A 24,226-nucleotide genomic window follows, 5' to 3' on the forward strand; every position below is an offset into this window, starting at 1 on the left:
TTTAGGATATAAGCTAAATAAGATTTTTAAAACATCATAAATCATCATAAAAAACTTAAGTTCAATTTTACTAATTCAGATAGTTACATGCTCATAAATGCTATTTCCTACCCTTGTGAACTTGGAGCACATCTCCTCTGCTTCTTTTATCATATTTGCTCGAAGCATGTATTTTGCACATTTGGAATTGATGAATCTATCAGCTGTGTCCAAAGACTGGGCTTCATCCATCCACTTTGCAGCTTCCTTGAGATTACCCATATGCTGTAAGAGATTAAAGCAGTTAAAAGTCATAGCTATGATCAAGAAAATACAGGTATAAGCAGGAAAAAATTATAAACTAGAAATTTGTCACCATTTCTGTATAATTTATCTATAAATCTACATAATTATAATTCACATTTACCAAAAACTAAACAAAAATGACTAGCACTGATTACATAAAGTATATAACATAAAACTTCTTAGAGAATTATTAAAGTATTTTTAAAAAGTATCAGGGTGCCCTAGAAGTTATTACTGTATAGAAACAACTCCAAATGTTCTTAAAATTGCTGAATCATCAACTATTCAAAAAACTTAAAACTTTACCTTGTAAATTTTTGCTTTCATATAGAATAATTCTATTAGAGTTGGAGTACTAGCAATTGCAGCATTGATATAATCCAGAGCCAAAGAATATTGCCCAAGTTTATCAAAGTGCTGTGCCAGGAAATACTGAACCCAGAGTAGAGTTGTCGGGGGCTCCTTCTCCCCATTCTCTGCAATCAAATAAATACTACATTATTGTGAGGAAGAATGTTAAGTAAAGCAAATCACATACTTCTCTCCCCTAATTCATAATAAAATTAGTAGGTATTATAATAAAGAGTAAAAACTCAGCAAAAGTTACCAACTTCATCAAAAAGAGGTATGACTTCATCCCATAATGTTCAAAAGGTGTCAGTCAAGGAGAGAAACAAAATTCTAGTTTGACAGCCTTCTAATCTCAACCTCCCTCTTAAGAAACAGTGCATAGGGGTTATGGCTCGGGTAGAGCGCTCACCTACCACATATGAGGTACTGGGTTCAATCCTCAGTAACACATTAAAAAAAAGAAACAAAGTTATAAAAAAATTCTGAACATTAAAAAAAAAGAAGAAATGGTACTGGGAAAAGAATAAAATATCAATCTCATTCTGTGAATTCTCAGGCTCAAAGCAAAATGCAACAAGTTCAGGAAAAGTCAAAAAAGGTAACTTGTAGAAGAGACAACCACTGCAAGACTTCACCCAAACTGCCAGGGCTTAGTATTTTCTATGCTTTAACACCAAATGAGAGAAACACAAAATTGAAGGGTAGGCTTCACCAGAAGAGGATACACCCCTAACAAGGTGGAATATCCCTGCCATGTGACAAAAATATAACAAGCGAATACACAGCTTAGGCCCTCTATCAAAAGCTGTCAGATACCTACAATTAGCTGAGCTCTATCCTGCTCCACCCAGCATCCTATACCCTCAAGCTATAGAAGACCAGATAAAGAAGGTCTCAAAATGGATTTCAGAAGAGAAAAATATATCAGTCTAACATGAGGTAAGAAGAGTTTAATCATCCATACTACATGAGAACAAACAGAAGGTCTCCTAGTATACTTAACTAGTAAAATGACAAGACAATAGAGCAAACACACTATTAAATTAATTAAAACACAAATAACAAAAGTAAACAGTCAAGCAATTAACCTGTTCCTCTTACATAAATGTATTTCAAGGGAACTAAATATATGATAAAATAAAATTATTTATAGAATTCCAGGGTTGGGGGTGTACTTCAATGTAGAACCCCTGCCTAGCAAGCCTGAGGCCCTAAGTTCAATCCCCAGCACCGCCACCCTGCCAAAAAAAAAAAAAAATCCAGCTAATAAATAAAGAAAAAATGACCAGAAGAATGAAATAAGGAATCTAGGCAATACTCTTCAATGGCTACTAAAATCCTCAGGTCAGAGGTTCATCTGGAACCTTTTAGGCACATTAGGCTGACAAGTAATTCTGATCAATCTTAACATCAAAAGAGAGACAACCAGAATGCCTCATGACTCCCGATGTCATACATCAAGCACAAAAAAACCACCTGTAAAGTATTCAAATAAAACTCAAATTCAAGCAAGCCTATAAATTTAACCATCTATATAACAAGAAATATGAATGGCAGTAAAATATATTAAATGATAACATAAGAAAGTCAGCCAAATCTAGAATACAGGATATTCTATAAACAAATGACCTTTTAACAAAAGGCATTTTTTAAGTGGAGGGGAAATTATTACTCTATATTAAAAGAACTTAAGAATATAACTGAATGCAAAATGTAGACAGTAACTGGATCTGGACTCAATAAACCAATTATACAAAGATTTCATTTTGGATAATGGAGGAAATCTGAATGTTAACTAAGTATTAGATATTATGGTATGAAGTCAACTTTGTATGGTTTGTTTATGTATGTACTTATTTATTTATTTATTTTTAAAGCCAACGTCTCTCTAGGGCTGGGGATGTAGCTCAGTGGTAAAACGCTTGCTAGCATGCATGAAGCCCTGAGTTCGATCTCCAGCACCACAAAAATTAAGACAAGATCTCTATTCATTGCCCAGGCTGGCCTGAATTCAAGATCCTTCTGCCTCAGCCTCCCAGGTCAGTAGGATTACGGATGCACCAACCGAAACAGATAATCCTGAGTTTTAAACAGACACAAGGTATTTATAGGTGCAACAATATGTGTGGAACTTGCTTTAAATATATTCAAAGAATAATGACATGAAAAAGTCACATAAAGAACCCAAACTAACGTTATTTACCATCTATGTGACTGAAAACATGCTAGGGAGGTTCTCTAAATTAAATTACTTTGATTTACATATACCCCTAAAAAAGAGGGGAAAAAGGACATTATACATACTTAAAAGTAATACAAAGTAGAAAAAGTAGAGAATTTAGAGATTTGAGGAAACTATATTTCAATTAAACTGACTACACAATCTTGGACCTCTCAAGTCTGTTTCCTTGTGTTAAAACAGAACTAACTCTCATTCACAGGATTACGGAAAATTTAAATTAAATAAGATTGAAAGTACTCTCATTTCATTCATTCACTAATTCAAAAACTATTTAGTAAGTAGCTATTATGTAGCGCACACATAATAAACATAAAATGGTATTACTATGATTAAAAATGGACTGAAATGAGAAATTAAATTCCAATTCAATCTAATTTAAACTTACCATAAGGACTAAAAAAGTCACACGTTTTAAGAGAAGCTTCGTAATTAGTAACAAGTTCTTGGATTATAGAAACCTGTTAAAGAAACATTTTTAAAATTTATTTTATTGAGTATCAAGAGTACCATGCATGATTTTATATATATGTATATGTGTATGTATATATATCTTTTAGTTAAGGTATTTTTAATCACTAGATTAAATTCAATTTGGAGAATAATATACAGTTTATTCAGAACTACAAACTAACTGCTTCTTCCCCTTTCCCAATAAGACTTCAGGGAGAGAGTGAGAAAAAAGAAAATACACTGCTGTCTTTATGAAAAGTAAAACAGCAAACCTCAATAAATTCTTATCTCAAGAAGCTGTTTGAGGTTTTGAAGGTCAAATTATCACTATAATACCTACTTTGTGCCAACAAATACATTTGTATAATTTTATTAATTTGTTTACTTTTTAGCTTTTTAGCTTTCTGTTTTGTAAAGCTAAAAGCCATCATATAAATATACGAATTTTCTAAAATGTCACTCCTAGAAAAAAAATCAAGTGAAATGAAAATAAAAATGTCTAAAGTTCACTAGTAAGATTAGTATAGGCAATGGGGAAATAAGATATAAGATGGAACTTATATATCAGTGGAGAAAATGTGAAACAAACAGGATGTGAGAAAACTAGATACACCATATTTTTAGTGAAACATCAAGGAATGAATGATCAAAGTGGTATAAAGTAGATACAGTCTTAAAAAAACACAAAGATTGCTTAATTTAAAAACATGGTTCTCACTGTTGACTTCACAGAAGTACATAATAGAACAGTGATCACTAGAGGCTGGGATGGGTAGAGGGGAGGGGGACAGAGGGAAAGTAAATATCGTACTAAAATACAATTAGGAGGAATAGTTATAATGCTGTACAGCAGAGTAAGGTAAAGCAAGGTGACTATAGTTCATGACCATTTATTATGTACTTTATAAAGAACTAGAGGAGTTCAAAGTTTTCCAACATAAAGAAATGATACATATTTAAGAAGTTGGAAATCAGGCTGGGGTTGTGGCTTACTGGTAGAGCACCTGCCTTGCACATGTTAGGCACTAGGTTCAATCCTCAGCACCACATAAAAAAATAAATAAACAAAATAAAGGTATTATGTCCATCTACAACTAAAAAAATAAACAAAAATAAAAGAAGCTGGAAATCTTAACTGCCCTAATTGGTCATTATACATTGTATGTTTATGTATACACACGTATATATACATATTAAATTTTCCACATTACGCCACATAAATATGTGATTTTTATATCAACAAAATGAACAAATGAGAGCTTCATTTTATCATAATTTCTTTCACTAAAATTTGAAGATTAAATAACTCATGATTTGGAAATTAAAGGAATTATTCTTAACTATTTCTGAAAGTGTCATCAAGATTTAGCATCACATACTAACTTGTTAGAGATGTACATTTTTGGACCACACCCAAGACTGACAGAATCAGAAACTTTGATTCGGTATAATCCATGTTTAATAAGCCCACTAGTTAATTCTGATCACAATAAAAAGCTTGAGAACCACTAATAAAAATGTTACAAAGATTTTTATTAGAAAACAAAATTAAAGGTAATATCTTTTGCTGGGCATGGTGGCCCACGCCTGTAATCCTAAAGGCTCTAGAGGCTGAAACATGAGAATGTCGAGTTCAAAGCTAGCCTCAGAAACTTGGTGAGGCCCTAAGCAACATATCAAGACCTTGTCTCAAAACTAACAATAAGAAAAAGGGCTGGGGATACAGCCCAGTGATTAAGCGCTACTGGGTTCAATCCCCAGTACCAAAAAAAAAAAAGTAATATCTTTTAACCTATCATAACCACACCACCAATCTCACTTAGAATAAATATAACTTAAAAAACTTTTTACAAGCACAGAAATGTAATACTCAAGTTGTTCAACTTTTGGAGGCAATTATTTTTTTCATGAATCTCTAGTGCCATCTCCTGGCAGTTTGTAAAAACTGCACTCAGAACAGGTTTTATGTAGTATCTTCAGAGTAAAACATACTGTTAGTCAATTTTAATAATTAAAAAATACAACATTAAAAAATTTTTAGAAACAAAACATATATTGAAGTTACACATAATATTTAATAAAGAAATATAAACACTACTGAATAAAACATCAGTTTCAGAACCTCAAAGGATATAATTAACAAAAAAATCAAGATAATTGAAAGTTCACAAAAATCTAAATAAAAAAACCTGAGTGCTGAACTTCTTGGTAATTAGGCATATTTCTCAAATCTCAAAGATTTATGTTATAGTCATTTCTAATCCAATAATTAAAATGTAGTTTTCCAATTAATTTCCCATGAACAGGAGTATTACTAAAGAATAAGAATCCACTTCATTCAAGTATTCTTACCATTTATAACTCAATTAGGTAGTATATAATATGGAAAAAATTATTATGTAATGGCTATTCTCGAAAATAGCACTTTGCTTCCAGAAAGGTCAATTCACTTAAATTAGGTTATCTAAGACCACAATAAAACTTGAAGCCTCAAGGGCTAGGTCTGTAGCTCAGAGGCAGAGCACTTGCCTAGCACTTGTGAGGCACCCGGTTCGATCCTCAGCACCACATAAAGGCATATTCATCAACAACTACCAAAAAAAAAAAAAACCCTTAATGACGCAAAACGGACAACTTAAATGATATCCCTGTTATGATCTGGATCTTAAAGTCCCCTGAAAGCTCATGTCTCAAAGGCTAAGGATGCTGCTGGGAGGTAGGGCATAGTTGAAGGAAGTTAGGTCAGTGGAGGTGTGTCCTTGAAGGTAATACTGGGTTCCCCATCCGTTTTTCTTTCTCTCTTTCCACACTGGTTGCCCTTGATATGAGTAGCTTTGCTCTACCATGCACTCCCCAGCATGATATTTAGCCTTGCCACAGGGCCAACCAAACATGGATGGAAACTTCTGAAATCATGAGCCAAACCAAATCTTTCTTTCTTTTGTTTTTCTTGGCTATTTTGTGAAAACAGAAAACTAACACGATTCCCCATTTACAAACTGAAAAACTTCCCAAATTTGACCACATTCCCTTAATTGAAATATTTTCTTCTAACAGATATATGTGATAGAGAACTAAAGAAGCTTTATCCTTATTAAAATCTCACCTGGAAAAATACTATAGCTATTAAAGATCATTTCCTAAATGATTGAGCAGCTTTTCTTTTTTCTTTTCCTTGATGGGTGTAGTAATGGGGATTGAACCCAGGGGTACTCTACCACTGAGCTACACCCTCTTCTTATTTTTTAATTTTGAGACACAATCTAAGTTGCCCAGGGTGGTTCAAACTTGTGATCATCCTGCCTCAGTCTCCCAAACTGCTAGGATATCACTGTGCCTAGCCAGCTTTCCTTTGTAAGCATTAAAAGACTTCTTTATTACCTTATAATGAGACAAAGTTCCACAAAATCACATCTGATACACAATTTTTTATACCACATATACAAATTACAAGTTTAAAGTATTACTGCAACATGAAGCCCACTGAAACCATCCTCTTTTTCTTCATCCAAATTAGAAAACTAAATACCAAATTGCTGGGTTTATTTCTGCTTAATGCTTAATTAGTAGTGATAATTTTTGGCTTTGAAAGGGCTAGTTACAAAGGTAATCTGTTTAAGAACAACAACAATAAAGTGACGGTAACTACTTTCAGAAATGAGGTGTGAGGGCTGCAGGTGGTGACAGAGAAAGGGAATTACCATTTCTTGAACATTTCTGAATCAATCATTTAATATCATCCAATTAAAACACCCATCAACCCTTTATTATCTTTCCCAATTTTACAATTCAAGCAAGTAAGTGATGAAGTCAAGAGTTCAAAACCAGGTATGATTCTAAAGCAAGGCTCTCTGCACTACACCAGAATTTCTCTGAGAGTAATGCAATATGGTGGAATACAATATGATTATCATTATCTCACTGACTGCTATGTTATGCATACAGTTTGATGTGTCCCTCAAAACTTCATGTAAAAATTAATTATACTAATCACAGGCCTAGTTTTTGACATTTTATTATTCACAATTATTGCAAATTTACAAATTATGAGTCAAAGCTAAATGAACAGATAAAAGGCTTAAATAAAATATTTTCTTTATCCAACTTTAAAAAATTGTAACTACAGGGCAAGGGGTGTAGCTCAATGGTAGAGGTCTGGCTTAGCAGGCAAGAAGCCCTGAGTTCAATTCTCAGCATCACAAAAAAAAAAAAAAAAGACCTCTAAGCACAGAAAAGACTATTTTAGACCTTAGTTAATAAAAAAAAAAAAAAACGCTTGAAAATAAAAAGTATAATTTAGTCTTCTAATAATGTTTCCAATTCACAACCAAGATTAAAGTGCCTATTTTCTAATTTAAAAAGTGGAAAAGTACTTTATTCAAGAATTAACTAAAATTATACTTATTAAATGTAGCTTTTTTTGTTAAAATTAGTCATTTGTACTCTTATTGATCAAATGGCATTTTACTGTCACACTTAATTCTATTATCCATGCTCTAACTTTTAAAAATGCACACATTACAAACTGAAAAAATCTATAATCATAACTACAAAATAACAGACAATGAATCATGGAACAGTCAAACACAGACTTCTAGTAATAATGTCAAATTTTAAATCCTATTAGAAAAATATACCCATTAAAAAATAATCTTTGTAATAATCTTAGTTTTTACAAAGCTTTTAACTTTCTCAGAATATCAGATTAATCATTTTCCTTTTGATATTACTTATACAATGTATACATAGAATTTTCAATACATCTACTATTAGACTAAATGTGAATAACATTACTAGAATAGAGAGAATAACTAAAATATAGCATACTACATAGAAACCATCCTATAATTAGTGAAAACACATTATAAAAACTGAATACCAAATTTTACCTTTTCTGTATTACAGTATAAAGATTTCAAAGTAGTAAACAAGGGTGGGCAGCCTTTACTGAAGTTCGCCCTCAGGAACTTATCCATTAGTTCTCTAAATTTTTCACCTAAAAATAAAACATACTTTGTTATATTTGATTGATGTAATCAACTCTTTAAATGATTTTACAAATAAAAATAAAGCTTCCTCAGAAACAGTGTTCCCCTGGTTCAATTTTAAAGCCTAAAAAGTCAGCATTATTTTTGCTACATCAAAAGCCTAACATCAATACTTCAGTTGGCAACTATATTTTCCCTGGATCTAAGTTCAAAATAATCAAGGAATACTTCAAAGATGAGTAAACAAAAGGCTTATGCAGTTTCAAGTAGAGAATAAACACAACCTACTAATCATCCTAAATATAACCACAATGGCAACTGTATTTTCTGAGTAGCATATACTGTCTACTGTCTATAGCTCAAAAACCTGCAAATAATATCTAAAGCATTCTGCAGCAGATAACCAGAACAATAGTCAAGTAGAAGCCAAAATTCTTTCTAGACACTATAAAGTATTTACAAATGTTCTCCCAAATCATGACGGTGATTAGCGTAAATATTTATCCAATCCACAATCACATGTCAAGCACCTACCATATACCAAGCACTCTTTCAGGTACAAGTGATACAGCAAAGATTTTAAATTTTTTTAAGAAATAGAACTTATTCTAGCATGAGACTGACAATAAAAGAACGATAAATGTATGTTTAGACTGAGCTCTGAGGCATTCAAACATAAAAATTAAAATAAATACCCTATTTGTAACATCAAGTAAATAATTGCCCTAATATTGATAAAACCTATCAAAAAATTTTGGTGTCACTTTTTGAAAATATTAAAAGAATTTTAATTATAAATACAAATATACACAAACATGACAGTAAAAAATCAATATAAAATGACATGGATTTACTCAATCATTTAAAAACCACATCATGAATGATCTATAATTAAAGACTACTGAAAAAAAAAGAATATTAAGAATAATAACAGGAGAAGCCAGATTCAAAAGGCCACATATGGTATGATTCCATTTACATGGAATGTCAAAAACAGAAAAATCCACAGGTACAGAAAGTACATTAGTTATTGCCAGAGAGTGAGGGGGGATGACTATAACTTTTAATGGGTAAGTGGCTTCTTTTGCTGTGATGAAAACTTCTGAAACCACATAGTGATGATGATTGTACCATCTTATGAATATACGAAAACAATAAGTTACACATTCTGAAAAGGTAAATTGTGTGGCATCTGAATCATATTTCAAAAAGTTATTTTTTAAAAAGGTAGAGGAAAGGGAAAAGAAGGACAAGATATAGAAATGTGAGCCTAAGCAACTTCCATGAAAAAATTAAGAAAATGCTTCTATCTGCATAGTATATTCCCATCTCAGAAATTCACATGAATGTACTTAAAAGTTCGGAGCAGTCCTACAGAAACCTGACTGCTGAGTTTGATTCAGAATTGCCCAAACTTAAGCTGAAGAATATCCCAGCACATTAGTAACCTCCCCAGGGCTACCAACATCCACTTAGACTCAATGTTCCTAGGAAAATCTGCTTTCAGTATTCTACAAAACCAAAATACAAAAAGGGGGACAATTTGAGTACTATTCATCATCTGTGAAAATGCACTAGTGGAAAATGATTTTTTTTAATAAGTCCTATTTCCTATCTAATTCAATATGTTTCTAAGAGGTATTTTAGATACTTTCCAATTGAGTAGACAAAAAAATTAATTTTCATGAATCTTTTGATAAAAATAAAATTATAACCCAATTAAACAAATGAATCTACTATAAATGATAATTCATTAGAAAATATACTCTACCTACTACCAGTACCCCAAAACAGTGATTTTTTTAAAGTTGTATTATCTTTCTAGAGTTTGATTTATACCAAAAATCAAAAAGCCAAAAGTCTCCATAATTCATTAACTAAAGTGCTTACATAAAAACAAAGACTTTAACAAAAGCACAATCCATTAAATAAAATCATCAACAAAGATGAGCTAATATACCCTCTACCTCCCATACAGCCCAAAAGTAAATGCAAGCCCAACTACATGCAATATTTCTGTTCAAGATCATAAATATATACTATTGTGTGATAAAAGCAAGTCATAGACTACATATCTTAGTACTCCAACTCACATAAAATGAGAAATCAATTCACATGAAGTACAACATTCTTGTTTTTAAGGATATAAAATACATGGAACCCTATAAATAACATGATAATTTTCAAAGTCATGGTAACAAGCAAAATTCAGGAAAATGGTTAACTCTGAAAAGAGAAATCTTCAAAAGAACGGTAATATTCTCATAAACACTGGTGGGCACAAAGAGCTTACAATTCTTTCTTTGAATATATGCTTATTAGAAAACTTCAAAATTTTACCAGTTAAACCATAATATCACATAATCTGTCATCAATTCTAGAGAATATCATGGTGTTTTATTAAGTCACATAAGAAAAACAGTTTTGGGGGCTGGAGTTGTGGCTCAGCAGTAAAGCACACGCTTAGCATGTGCGAGGCGCTGGGTTCAAGCCTCAGCACCACATAAAAATAAATAAATAAAGGTTTAAAAACAAACAGTTTTGTATAGATAACTTCAGATACTTAAAACATGTAGCTACACACTAAAGTATAGCATTCTTATTAACATATGCATAATAAAATTCATAACCGATTATTCCCACTCACGAGATTGGTACAGACATAAATTGTATATCAGAAAAAAAGTTTTTTAAAAAATGAATGGTGTTTAGTAATTTTTGACAAATAATTATTAGTGTTACAAAAGATATCCTAATATTACCTGGGATGAGATTCAAAGGTAATCTTCTAGGTGATATTGCTCTGGGGTGTTGTTTACTAATTTCTTCATAAATCTGAAGCCTTTCTTCCCAAGTGCCTATAAGTAAATATGTATGAGATTTATTTCAACATAACTCTTACCTACAATAAAATACCTAACAAACTTTTAAAATAATGTTATAAAAGTATGTTATCAATATTACACCTGCTCTCAATTTTGTCAAGAATGATATTTAAAATTCTTTGGTGCTGAAACACTATAATCAGTAAATCACCATTTTAAACTCAATCTCTGGAGAAAACCAACACTTGTTTCATCACAACAGATTAGCCTACATCTACTTCAAATCACATACATTCAAATCATACAAAGATAAGTTGTACTGTTCTTATATTCCTTAGCATCTAATCCATAAAAAGAAAGCTTTTAGGGCTAGGGATATGGCTCAAGCGGTAACGCGCTCGCCTGGCATGCGTGGGGCGCTGGGTTCGATCCTCAGCACCACATAAAAATAAAATAAATATGTTGTGTCCATCGAAAACTAAAATATAAATATTAAAAAATTCCCTCTCTCTCTCTCTTTGAAAAAAAAAAGAAAGCTTTTATAACACATCCTTTAAAATATATCTTAGGCAAACACTCTAAACCTATGAAGACTAAATACATCTCCCTAAAAGTAACTGACTAGTTTGATTAGGCTTAAAAAAAACAAAATTTTTAGGATCATAGTCATGAATGTTTATAGTTTAAAAGATGAGTAAATTTCCACGGTTGCTTTGACACTTAAAATCTTCAATGAAACTCCATTATAAAGAACCCATTATCCAGAAAAGTGGCAACTATTTCTCCCTGATATAAAACATACTTCTTAGAGAAACTGTATTCCCTTCAAAGAATCATCCAATTTTCTAGTACCACATAGAAGATCTATGTCAACTATGTATTATTGTGCAACAGCAATATCCAGAGTAAGACCTAAGTATCTCTCATTATCTTAAAACAATACCTTGCATAATTTACAAAGGGAGATTATTTTATACAAGCAATAAGACAACTTACAGAATCTTAAGAAAAAGCAAACAAACCTCTTTTAAACCTAAGATTTTAATCCAGACCACAGAAATGTAAGAATAAACCTTGTGCTAGCAAATAAGTATCTTCACAGTAAAGGCAGTGTTTAATATCAAGAAAAACATCTTGCTGGTCATGGTACCACATGCCTGTAATCCCAAAAGCTCAGGAGACTGAGGCAGGAGGATCTCAAGTTCAAAACCAGCCCCAGCGAAAGTAAGGTGCTAAGCAACTCAGTGAGACCCTGTCTCTAATTTTTCACGTTCTATTAACAATTTGGAGATTTCACAAAATATGAAGGATCCTCACACTAAAACTCACAATAAAGGTTATTGGGTATTTTTTTAAAGTAGTTGTCATATTTATTCCTAATTTAGAGAATAATAAGCTGTATTTTAAAAAAAATGTCTCCATTTTCCTGATAAAACAAGTCTTATAAACGTAGTTAAATTAAGACAATAAGGCTAAGGATGTAGCTCAGTTGGTAGAGTGCTTGCCCAGCAGCTGCACAAGACCCTGGGTTCAATTCCCAGCACCACCACAAAAAAAAAAAAAAAGTTTGGCTAAGACATATTTGGGCTGGGGATGTGGCTCAAGTGGTAGTGTGCTCGCCTAGCATGCATGAGGCACTGGGTTCAATTCTCAGCACCACATAAATGTGAAATAAAGATACTGTATCCACCTAAAAACTAAAGAAATAAATATTAAAAAAAAAAAAAAGACAATGAGACCATTTCAATGCCCTATTTGAAGTCACAAGTTGGAGCTCCAGACCTTACCATGAGGAAAAAAGGTCCTAAGGAACTTAAAAAGATGAAGTAGTGCAATTAGTTTTGTAATCAATACATTTTATAGTAACCAAAGATCTTGATATAGAAACATGTGCATTTATTTTACTCCATTTAAATATTTTTTCATTAAATTACAGTGTCAGGAACTAGTAGTTAAAAGAAAAACCACAGGAATTTCATATTTCTAACCTTCAGACATAACTTTTACCTTGTTTTTTTTCCAGATTATGGATCTAATAATATTTCAATTCTAGCAACTTCTCTAAAAACAACTATTAAAGGAAATAAAGTTTCATAATTATTTCAGACATGTATTTATCTATAAGCAAATATAATTTTAGAAATAGGAATTGCTGGGGCTGAAGTTGTGGCTCAGCGGTACAGCGCTCTCCTAGCATGTGCGAGGCCCTGGGTTCGATCCTCAGCACCACATAAAAATAAATAAATAAAATAAAGGTATTGTGTCCTTGAAATTCAAATGGTCTCATTGTCTTAATTTAACTACATTTATAAGACTTGTTATATCAGGAATAGTGGAGAATAAAAATTCTTTAAAATATGGCTTATTATTCTCTAGATTAGGAATAAATATGACAACTACTTTTTAAAAAAAATTACCCAATAACCTTTATTGGGCGGGCACGGTACTGGTGATTGAACCCAGGAAAGTTTTAATACTGCCCTACATTTCCAGCCTTTTTATGTTGATACAGGGGCTAAGCTGCTGAAGCTAACATCAAACTTGTGAACCTCCTGCTTCAGTCTCCAGAGTCACTGGGATTGCAGGCATGTACCACTGCACTCGGCTAGGAAAATACATTTCATACTCTCAGCAAGATTTCTTTGGCCCACTTCTCAAATTTAAAAGTGGAGGGTAACAAACCTCTAATGATTTTAAGTAATTATGACTTTTCCCAGAAAGAGAATGCCCATTTTCTTTTCCATCCATCTAGTTAGTATTAATTAGTAAGATTTTTTTAAAAGATATTTTTTAGTTATATATGGACCCAATATCTTTATTTTTTTTATGTGGTGCTGTGGATCAAGCCCAGTGCCTTGTATGTGCGAGGCAAGCACTCTGCTACTGAGCCACAACCCCAACCCTAATTAGTAAGATTTTAAATGCTTATAATCTATAAGCATTATCATTTAAGTGTAAATATTCGAGTTAGTTTTTACCTCCACATTTAACCTATAATTTTAACAAATGGAAAAACAATGCTGATGTTGAAATAATTTGTCCTTTACATCTTATACTTCAAACACTAGTTAAGAAATGGTAGAAGAGAAAAATCATTACATACTAGGTTGTAGAGCTTTTTCCAAACCTTCATAATAATACCAGTTTTCAGCATTCCGGTCGATCAAGTTTTTGAATACTTCACTAGCATCTTTTAATCTTCCCAATTTCAACAGAATTTCCCCTAAAATTAAAAGTCACATTCATTTTACTTAAACTTTAATGTTTAAACTTTTCTGATGCCATTTTCTAAGCATTCACTATTAGTGAATAGATGTTTATGAAAGATAGAACTCTACAAACCCATCCTTGAAGCATGTTACAGTTTATATTAACAACACACAGATGAATTCACAGCTTGCCTTCAAAAATAAACCTTTGTTTACACATTCTACCATACTAACATTAGCTTTTGACTCCTCCTACTCCCTAAACATACTTGTTGGATATTAAATTAGTTAAAAAAATCTTTGCATCACACACGTTTTTATATGTGCTTTAAATAAAGATCCTCTAACAGCAAAATTAGGTTGGCAAATAATTCTCATGAAATATGTCTACCTTCACAATGCAAGATTTAAATGTATCTTTCCTGCTCAGTTCATATATTAAACAATTCTCCATTCAATTCTTAGTTTCCTTTCTAGGTCACTAAAATTGGAAATGTTAGCTTAGTAAAATTATAACACTACACACTTCATAGCAACAAACCACATAAGCCAAGTCCATATGCAAGTCACCTCTAAGATTCAAATCTTTTTACTAAGTCACAAAAATTGGATGTGGATTTGGGAAATGCAAAGCATACCTAATCCAAGATGAAAGAAAGATTCTTAAAAATGAATACACCTCAAATTCCTGTCCCCAACAGTTTCCATTCCCAATCAATTTCAAACAACACTGAAAAATAAAAATTAATAACATAACCTGCCTGTGTAAGTCATACAGAAAACTAGCTATATATTCCAGATTATCGGCTCCCAAATTATCCTAATATATGGATGAATGTGGTTATGCAACAATTTGCAGAAGTTTTAAAACTATAAATGATCTCACCATATCATATTTACTTTTTATACATTCCCTATTGATGTTATAGGAGAGAGAAAGAACAGCAACCTGTGAATGCTGAGATTTAATCATGACACAGCAAAAATATATCAGAAAAAAAATGTCTTTTTTTCTTTGCTCCCATCAACTGCAGATAATGGAATAAGAAAGAGATCATAATATTTAATTATTTATCCATGTTTTACCAAGAGTCTGAAAAATAGTACTATCAACAATAATGGTATTAGCATTAATCACAATAAAAACTATACTCACGTGCTATAATATTAACAAGAGAAGAGTATACCATTTAAAAATAAGGGGTCATGTACTAATATATACATATGTGGAAAACTTTTAAATGAATATAACTAAGTCAAAGAAACCAATCTAGAAAGGCTACATACTGTATGATTCAAACCATATAATAAAGCAAAAACTATGGATAAGTAAAAAGATCAGCGGTTTCCAAGGGTTAGGGGAGAAGGAGATGAACAGGTGAACACAAAGGAATTTTAGGGCAATGAAAGCACACTGTATGATACCATAACAGTGGATATGTGTCATCATATATTTGTCAAAACCCATACAAAGTGAATGGGAGAGGCTGAGCTCTGTAGGGACAGGGGATACATGGGAATCCTCAATACCATCAGCTCAATCTTGCTATAAATCTAAAACTGTTTTGAGTAATAAGATCTATTCATTTTCATGATGTTGGGCGAGTAAACCCAACACCAAAAAGTCTACTTTTGTTTTGTTTTGTTTTGTTTTAAGTAAGGGCTCTGGAGTCAGAAAGATGTGGTGATGTGTTTGGAAACTAATTCTACCACTTAAAGGCTGGGTAACTTCGGGCAAGTCCTCAACCTCTCAAAGCCTCAGTTTCCTCAACTATAAAATGGGAAAAATAAATAATACTCATCACAAATATGCTAAAATATTAAAGAAAATAAAGTAGTTTAATTAATGCCATACTATGAAACACAGAAATAGAAAAAAAAAAGTATGAGCTATTAGCCATTGTTTTTAGCAGGTTTTAGAGGTGCTACAACTTTATGAAACTTAGTTGGACATTCTATTTAATACAGTATTGCTGAAGAACAGGTAACAAAGCTTCTGAAAACCTCTGTTAGACCATCTACTGATGAACGTTAAAACTATTTATAAGGATCATGCTTTCATAATCAGTCTATAATGAAAATAATACTTTAGTGATAATCCCAGTATCATCATTTATTTTCCTCAGTGTATTCTACTATATACGGATATACATATTTGATATGAAGGCAGTATAACATTCTGCTTAAGAAAATGAAATCTAGACCCAAATTCAACACTACCCACCTTACCAAGCACTGTGATTTGAGCATGTCATTTAAATCACATTTTTTCAATAGTTATATTGGCACTAATACTAATCACAATAAAACTAAATGATTCAAGGGCTATACATTAGCAAGTAGGAGCAGAGTTCAGTAGTTAAAAGGAGTCACGTTCATTAATCCCCTTATCTCTAAAATCTATCAACAATGACATCATATGGCTGATATGAGGATTAAATTATTTAATAATGACTTAATAATAAAATGTTTAGAATATTACCTAATACATAGGAAGTGTTATTTAAGTGTAGGACAGAATAAAATATACATTTTTTTTATTCCTTTCTTTAATTGAGGCCATTAAGAAAAATTTAAAAATTTGACTCACCCTTAATTTCTTCCACTAAAAGTTTATCACATATTTGTTTCTCATATGTTTCTATATGTTCCAAAGATTCCTGAAATAGATCTGCCTCTCTCATCACTTGATTCTGATATAGTATCAGTTCACTATACTCATAGTCTACTTTGTTGGGAGGGACCTAAAAAAAAATGACCAAATTATCTTAATTTGTACAATTACATGAAGTAATTACAGATCTTTTATAAAATTGTTTCCTCAGAATCTTTTCTACAGATTTAAAAAGCACCCCATAGCAGTTACAAATAAAGAGTGATTAAGTGCATAGATAATTAATACAGTCTTCAAAACAAATAAAGGCATGTGATGTCTGTCTATGGTCAAGTGGTCAGCAAATTCTATACTCAGGTATTAAAAATGGCTCAAATCCTAAGGAATCTACCAAAAAAACTACTAGAACCAATGAAGGAGTTTAGTAGAGTCAATGAACAACCCAGTAAAACAATTTAATCCACAGTAGCATCAAAAAGAACAAAGTATTTAGAAATAAATATAAGAAACATAGTCTAAATACTAAAAACTATAAAATGTGTCAAGAAAAATTAAAGATCTAAAAAATGGAAACACATTCTATTCCATGCTCATGAATCAGAACACTCAATACTGTCAGGATGGCAACTCTCCCCCAAATTCATCTATAAATTTAATGCAATCTCTATCAAAATCTCAGCAAGCTTTTTCACAGATATTGACAAGTTGATCCTGAAATTCATAACAAAATGCAAAGCACATTTTAAACTGTGCCAAATAATCTCAGTAAAAAAGAAAAAAAGTCAAAAGGACAAGTGTTTCAAATATCAAACTTACTATAACTTACAGTAATAAAGACAGTGTGGCACTGGTATAAAGACAGACATACATATAAAGATCCAGAAATAAACTCTTTTATTCCAGTCCACTAATTTTCCCCAAGGCAATGTAATGGGGAACAGGTAATGTTTAAATAATGTTGGGCTGGATTTATAGCTCAGTGTTAGAGCAACTGCCTAGCATGTGTGAGACAGTGAGTTTGATCCTTAGCACCACATATAAATAAATAAATAAAATAAAGGTACTGTCCATCTATAACTAAAAATATTATTTTAATTTTTTTTATATTCTCTTAGTTGTCCATGGACCTGTATTTTATTTATTAAAATGTGGTGCTGAGAAAAGAAGCCAGTGCTTCACACATGCTAGGCAATCACTTTATCACTGAGCTATAACCTCAGCCCTAAAAATATTTTTTTAAAAAGGGCCAGGCACAGTGGTGAATGCCTGTAATCCCAGAAGCTTGGGAGGCTGAGGCAAGAGGATCTCGAATTCAAAGCCAAACTCAGCAAAAGTGAGGCACTAAGCAACTCAGTGAGACCCTGTCTCTGAATAAAATACAAAAAATAAGGTTGGGGATGTGGCTCAGTGCCAAGTATCCAAATTTAATCCCCGGTACCGAAAAAAGAAAAAAAAATTTTAAAAGAAAGAAAGAATGTTGGGAGTATTAAATATCCATATACAGAAACTACCCCACACACCTAATTAACATGCACAAAAATTAACTCAAATGGATCAGAGGTGTGGTGGAGCACTTGCCTAGCATGTGTTCGATCCTCAACACCACATAAAAACAATAAAATACTGTGTCCATCTACAACCAAAATTAATTAATTAATTGATTAAAAATGGATCAGAGACCTAAATGTGAGTGCTACAAAGAATTTTAGAAGAACTGGAGAAAATCTTTCTGAACACATGTATAAAAGAAAACACTGGGCTTTATCAAAATTTAAGACTTTTCCTTTAAAAAACGCATTATTAAAATAATGAAAGAAAAAGTTACAGACCAGAAGAAAATATTTGCTAATGATGTATTTGATAAGGAAACTGTATTCAGAGTATGTAAAAATTCGTACAAGTCAACTATAAAACAAACAACCCAAGTTTTTAAAAAACAAACAAAAAATGTGATTTGACACCTCAAAAAAATACAACTGGCAAATAAGATCATGAATAAAACTATGCAATATCATTAGTCAACACAGAAATGTAAATTAAAACAAAGACAGTACTACATACTAAAATGCCTTCATCAAAAATTGAACAATAAAATCTTGGGGATATAAACAAACTGGAATCCTCATATAATGCTGGGAAAAATCCTGAGTCTCCAAAAATGACATAAATTTATAATTTGCTATGGTTATCATTTGACAATGTGCTATAGTTATATAATAATTATCTTTTAGGTATAATTGGATAAAAGATAACTCTGTACTATTTTTGCAAATTCTTGTGAATTCAAGACTATTATAAAAAGATTTTTAAAAAATCAACCTATAGACAAAGAGTATAAAAATTTATTGTTACAAAACAGATATTAAATGTTATCAAAGACTGGGGCTGTAGCTTAGTGATAGAGTAGTTGCCTAGGATGTGTGAGGCATTGGGTTCAATTCTTAGCACCATGTATAAAATAAATAAAATCAAGGTCTATCAACAACTAAAAAAAATTTTTTTAAAGTAGATCAGAGACAACAGAAGTTAAGAGACAGGCAAGAAGCACAAATGAAGGATACATGCCTCAGTATCCTCAAGTTACAATGTGGAGAACAAAGAGATACTGCAAATAGTTGCTGGCATCAGTCAGAGGTGTAAATATATTCCCTAATTGATTAAAGATAACTACTTAAAGAACCAAAATATTCATATAACTACACAAATAATTACATGAGAATAGTGAAGAGATGGTAAGGTGATAAAAGAGGGCTATATCCTAATCTATCTAGCACAACAAAAACTGGAAAATAATACTGAAAATAGGAATGGAGACATAAAGGACTATATATGGGCTCTGTACTGAGAATTACTTAGTAAAAGATAAAAATGATTCTAGCAGATAAAATTAGCTTGGATATCATTCCAAACACACACACACATACATACACACACACACACACACCCTAAAAGTAAAAGTTTTCTTCAAGAAAATACAAAGAGAAGGACATCAACAAAAACATAAGAGTTTAGGGCTGGGGTTGTGGCTCAGAGGTAGAGTGCTCGCCTGACATGCGTGAGCCACTGGGTTCGATCCTCAGCACTGCGTAAAAATAAAATAAAGGTATTATGTCCACCTACAACTAAAAAATAAATGCTAAAAAAAAAAATGGTAAGAGTTTAGACCTCCAAAACTTCACTCCTCCATAAAAGCAATTCAAAGAACTGGAAAAACCTGTTTGAATCAATTTTTTTCACAACTCTGGAAATTAATCAAAGGCTCAATAACAACACTGAGCTTTGTAGCATTTTAACTTGACCTAGTCATATTCCATGTTCTCTTAAATAGCATTAAAAAATAAGAGCCTGCATTTCTGAAGCAGTTTGGCAGCCCCTAGAGCAAAAAGAGAGAAGAAGCTGGATCTCTTTCAAAGAATCACAAAGATCCAATGATTCCCTAGAAGACCACACATTCAAAGCTTGATCAGAGCAAAAACCTCGGGAAGGGGGGAGATGTTTGTTAAAAACAATTATGGATAAGTGTTTCACCTTTATAGTATCTGAAGCAATGAATAACAGACAAAAAAAAAGATGGTATCCGAAAACCTTGAAGGACAAGCTAGGAATGAGGTGTCGACCATAGGGAATCTGAAAGACTCTGTAATATCTCCAAGAATCATATACACACATGGCATGTGCATATGCTTAGGAAAGAGCTGAGAAGTCCTGAAGTGCTCACCTCTTCCTGATCTTTAGATTCTGCACAAGCAGGAAGTGAAAGCTAAGGCAATGTTGTAAACTCTCCAAGTTGAATGTTGAAGGAATGCCCAAACACAACCACAGAGAAAAATCAACAAAAGTACAAGTTGGTTCTTTGACAAGATCAACAAAATCAATAAACTTTTGCTAGAATGACCAAGAAAAAAAGAGAGAAGACTAATTACTAAAATAAGGAATGAAAGAAAGGATGTTACCACTATGAAATATATATACAATAAAAATTTCATGGTAACAAATTAGATACCTAGATAAAATGGACTAAATTCTAGAAAAGCATAAATCACCAAAACTGATTCAAGAAGAAATTTTAAAAAATGTGAATAGACACATAACAAGTAAAGAATAAGTAATCAATTAACTTTCCTCAAAGAAAAGATCAGAACTAGAGAGTATCACAGATGAATTCTACCAAATGTTTACAGAAGAATTAACAACAATCCTTACAAATACATTCAAAAAATAAAACAGGAGGGAATACTTACCAACTTATCCCATAAGGCCAGTACATACTAATACCAAAACCAGACAGTCATCAAAAGAAAACTATAGACCAGTATCCCTTGCCCTGATATCCTTTAACCTTGTTAATAATCAAGATAACACAAAAGAAAAATGGGAAATAAACTTCATTCCCACAAGATTGGTAAAGACTAATAAAGCTGACACCAAGTGTCAATAAAGATGCAGGAAAACAAAAACCATAAAACACTGTTAGTGGGCATTTAAATTAGTAAAGCTGGCAAGGGCTGTGGCACATACCCTTAATCCCAGCTACAGGGAAGCTGAGCCAGGAGCCTCAGTAACTTAGCAAGACCCTATCTCAAAATAAAAATCAAAAGGGCGAGGGACATAACTCAGTGGTACAGCTCTCCCAGAATAGCAAAATTAATAAACAGAGCTACTTCAGAGTGTGACAATACAAGGTCTAGCAAAGCTGAAGATATGCAAAGAGCTAAAACTCTTCAATTCCAGCTTCAGTTTTACACTAATGACAAACTTACAAATATGGCCAATGAAACAGTAGACAAGGGATATTCACCATAGCACTATTTATCTAATGGAATACCAAACAGTAATTAAAAGTGGATAAAGTAGGCCTACATGTATTAACATGGATATGTCTTTAAAAATGTTGAATGAAAAAAACTGCATTATTCACATATTTTTGAAATAATTTTTTAGTTGTGGATGGACACAATGTCTTTATTTTATTCATTTATTTTTATGCAGTGCTTAGGATTGTACCAGTGCCTCACAGGTGCTATGCAAGCACTCTACCATTGAGCTACAACTCCAGCCCTACATTTTAAATACATAAAAAAAAAGTTTTGGTTTTTTGTTTTTGGGGGGGTTTTTTGGTACCAAGGATTGAACTCAGGGGCACTGAACCACTGAGCCACATCTCCAGCCCTATTTTATATTTTATTTAGAGACAGGGTCTCACTGAGTTGCTTAGGGCCTTGATGAGTTGCCAGGGCTGGCTTTGAACTCTCATCCTCTTGCTTCAGTCTCCAGAGGCCCTCCCATGCCACCCACACATGGCTAGTTTGTATCTTTTATAGATTTATGTATAAAATAAACATGACAAAGAATGATGTAGAACAATTTCAGAATAGTGGTTACCACTGGAGAAGCATATGAAAGGCATTTACCTATTTCTGTAACTTCTTTTTTAATGAAATCTGGAGCAATTATGCAAAATGTTAACATTTCGTTTCTCTAATGATATATAGTACATGCTTTTGTATTTTTCTAATTTATATATAAATATATTAGGATGCATTTATATATAAAACAAAAAAATGCATGACTGTATGTATGTAAATATGTGCATATATATATACATACACACACATATATATACACATATATATGCATGCTTTGGGGTTTGGGTTGTTGGAGATCAAACCCAGGGCTTTGAGCCCACTAAGCAGGCACTCAACCACTGAGCTACAAATCTTTCCACATAAATAATATATAACAGAGTAACAATTCTACAACTATTTTCATTTTTACATATTTTCTTTACCATTTGGATACGTTGGCATTATAGCATAAGACTTTTTATATTATTTGTTTTAAGAATTTTACATTAAAATTTTTTCCAACTATGTCAGAAAATTTTTCAAGTTTTTCCATAGGTTTCAAATTTGGGAGCAGGGCAATTTAGAAGTCTCTTTTTCAGTTGTGGAAGGTATGAAAATATATTAAAATGAAGCTCTTACTTGCTGAGTTTGTCTAAATTCTTCCAGTAGTTTTAGTGCCATATCATAATCTTTCAGTAAATGGTATGCAATGGCATATCCAATCCAGGAAGCACGCTGTGTTGGGCGCAACTGAAGAAGCTGGTATCTTGTCTCCTTCAAAAAAAAATTTGTTGTTGTTGTTTTAGCTCTTTTTAACCTTCTCTAAAATGTTTGTTTCATCAGAGCTTTAAGAAAAGATCTAATACTTTTAACACCTTTCTAATGAATTGAATCAACAAATGCCAGTTCCAGAATAAGAGTAAAGCTGTCACTGAAAACTTTCTTACCTTTATATGACAAAATTTTCCTCTGACTAAACATTTTCTAAGAGAAACCAAGGTAGTTTATTATAACAGATATTTTAAAAACATCTGAAATTACAATATATTTACATTGTTAAATTTGAGTCCAAAAATAGGATGGATAAAGCCAGAGAAACAATCACTGACCGGACTCTCACAACAGAAATACACCCAATGCTACTGTAATACAGCTCAAGTCCTATACTATTTCGGGACAAAACACCAGAAATTCCACCATGTTTGGCCCAGAAGAGGTATCTACCCTAGCAGAAATTCAGTCTCCCTACACAAACCCATAACTCCAAGCTCACTTCTCCAAGTTTTAGACAAATGCCACTGCTTGGAGAAACAGGTCACATGAAGAACACTAACTGCAAAGGAATAGGAAAAATGCCACATTTAGTTTCCACAACTCTGTTGTTAGATGGTTGAAAAGAGTGCCAAGTGAATCCATCCACACAGAGATCCCCTTCAGATCCTTTATTTTAAAAAGAATTTTTTTTTTAAATATTTATTTTTTATTATAGGTGGACACAATATCTTCGTTTATTTTTATGTGGTGCTGAGGAACGAACCCAGTGCCTCACACATACTAGGCGAGTACTCTACCTCTGAGCCACAACCCCAGCCCCTTAAAAAGAAATTTGACAAAACTCCTCAGACTCTGCCCTCATATGTGTCTTGTTGCCTTTAACATATGACATTAAGTTATATCACTCTATCCCTTATTTTCACTGTTACTTCTCTGTCACTCTCATTTCTTAAGTCTGGGTGGTTTTATTCTCTGTCAAATTCTGCCATTAGCCTGGGAAAATGCAACACTAATGTGGGTCACCTACCCAATAACCTATCATTTTAGTTCCAAGATTTCCTCATCTTTAATCATCTCCTTCTCCACCCTGCTTTAGGGAACCACTTTCACAACCACACCCTAAACATTCATATGCCACTCAGA

At 32.5% G+C, this 24,226-nt stretch overlaps 1 protein-coding gene across 6 annotated transcripts in view; it reads right to left on the reverse strand.

The window, feature by feature from the left end:
* The window catches only part of Naa16 (N-alpha-acetyltransferase 16, NatA auxiliary subunit), a 55,579-nt gene that overhangs the window by 20,565 nt on the left and 10,788 nt on the right, over nt 1-24,226 (reverse strand). For 4 of the 6 annotated variants that reach the window (XR_001503392.2, XM_048800976.1, XM_015484331.2 and 1 more), the window contains 8 exons: nt 22,949-23,083; nt 16,941-17,094; nt 14,245-14,364; nt 11,079-11,174; nt 8,218-8,324; nt 3,264-3,336; nt 592-761; nt 112-264 (listed from right to left, as the gene is read on the reverse strand). Coding sequence is in view for 4 of the 6 variants with exons in the window: in XM_048800976.1 (XP_048656933.1) it covers nt 112-264; nt 592-761; nt 3,264-3,336; nt 8,218-8,324; nt 11,079-11,174; nt 14,245-14,364; nt 16,941-17,094; nt 22,949-23,083 (1,008 nt within the window). In the remaining 2 variants the exon portion in view is untranslated. The remainder of the gene's footprint in view (nt 1-111; nt 265-591; nt 762-3,263; nt 3,337-8,217; nt 8,325-11,078; nt 11,175-14,244; nt 14,365-16,940; nt 17,095-22,948; nt 23,084-24,226) is intronic. The other 2 variants (XR_007346819.1, XM_048800978.1) reach the window with 2 other exon arrangements.

This window comes from Marmota marmota, unplaced genomic scaffold, assembly GCF_001458135.2.
Source record: "Marmota marmota marmota unplaced genomic scaffold, marMar, whole genome shotgun sequence".
In the NCBI taxonomy this organism is placed as follows: Eukaryota; Metazoa; Chordata; class Mammalia; order Rodentia; family Sciuridae; genus Marmota; species Marmota marmota.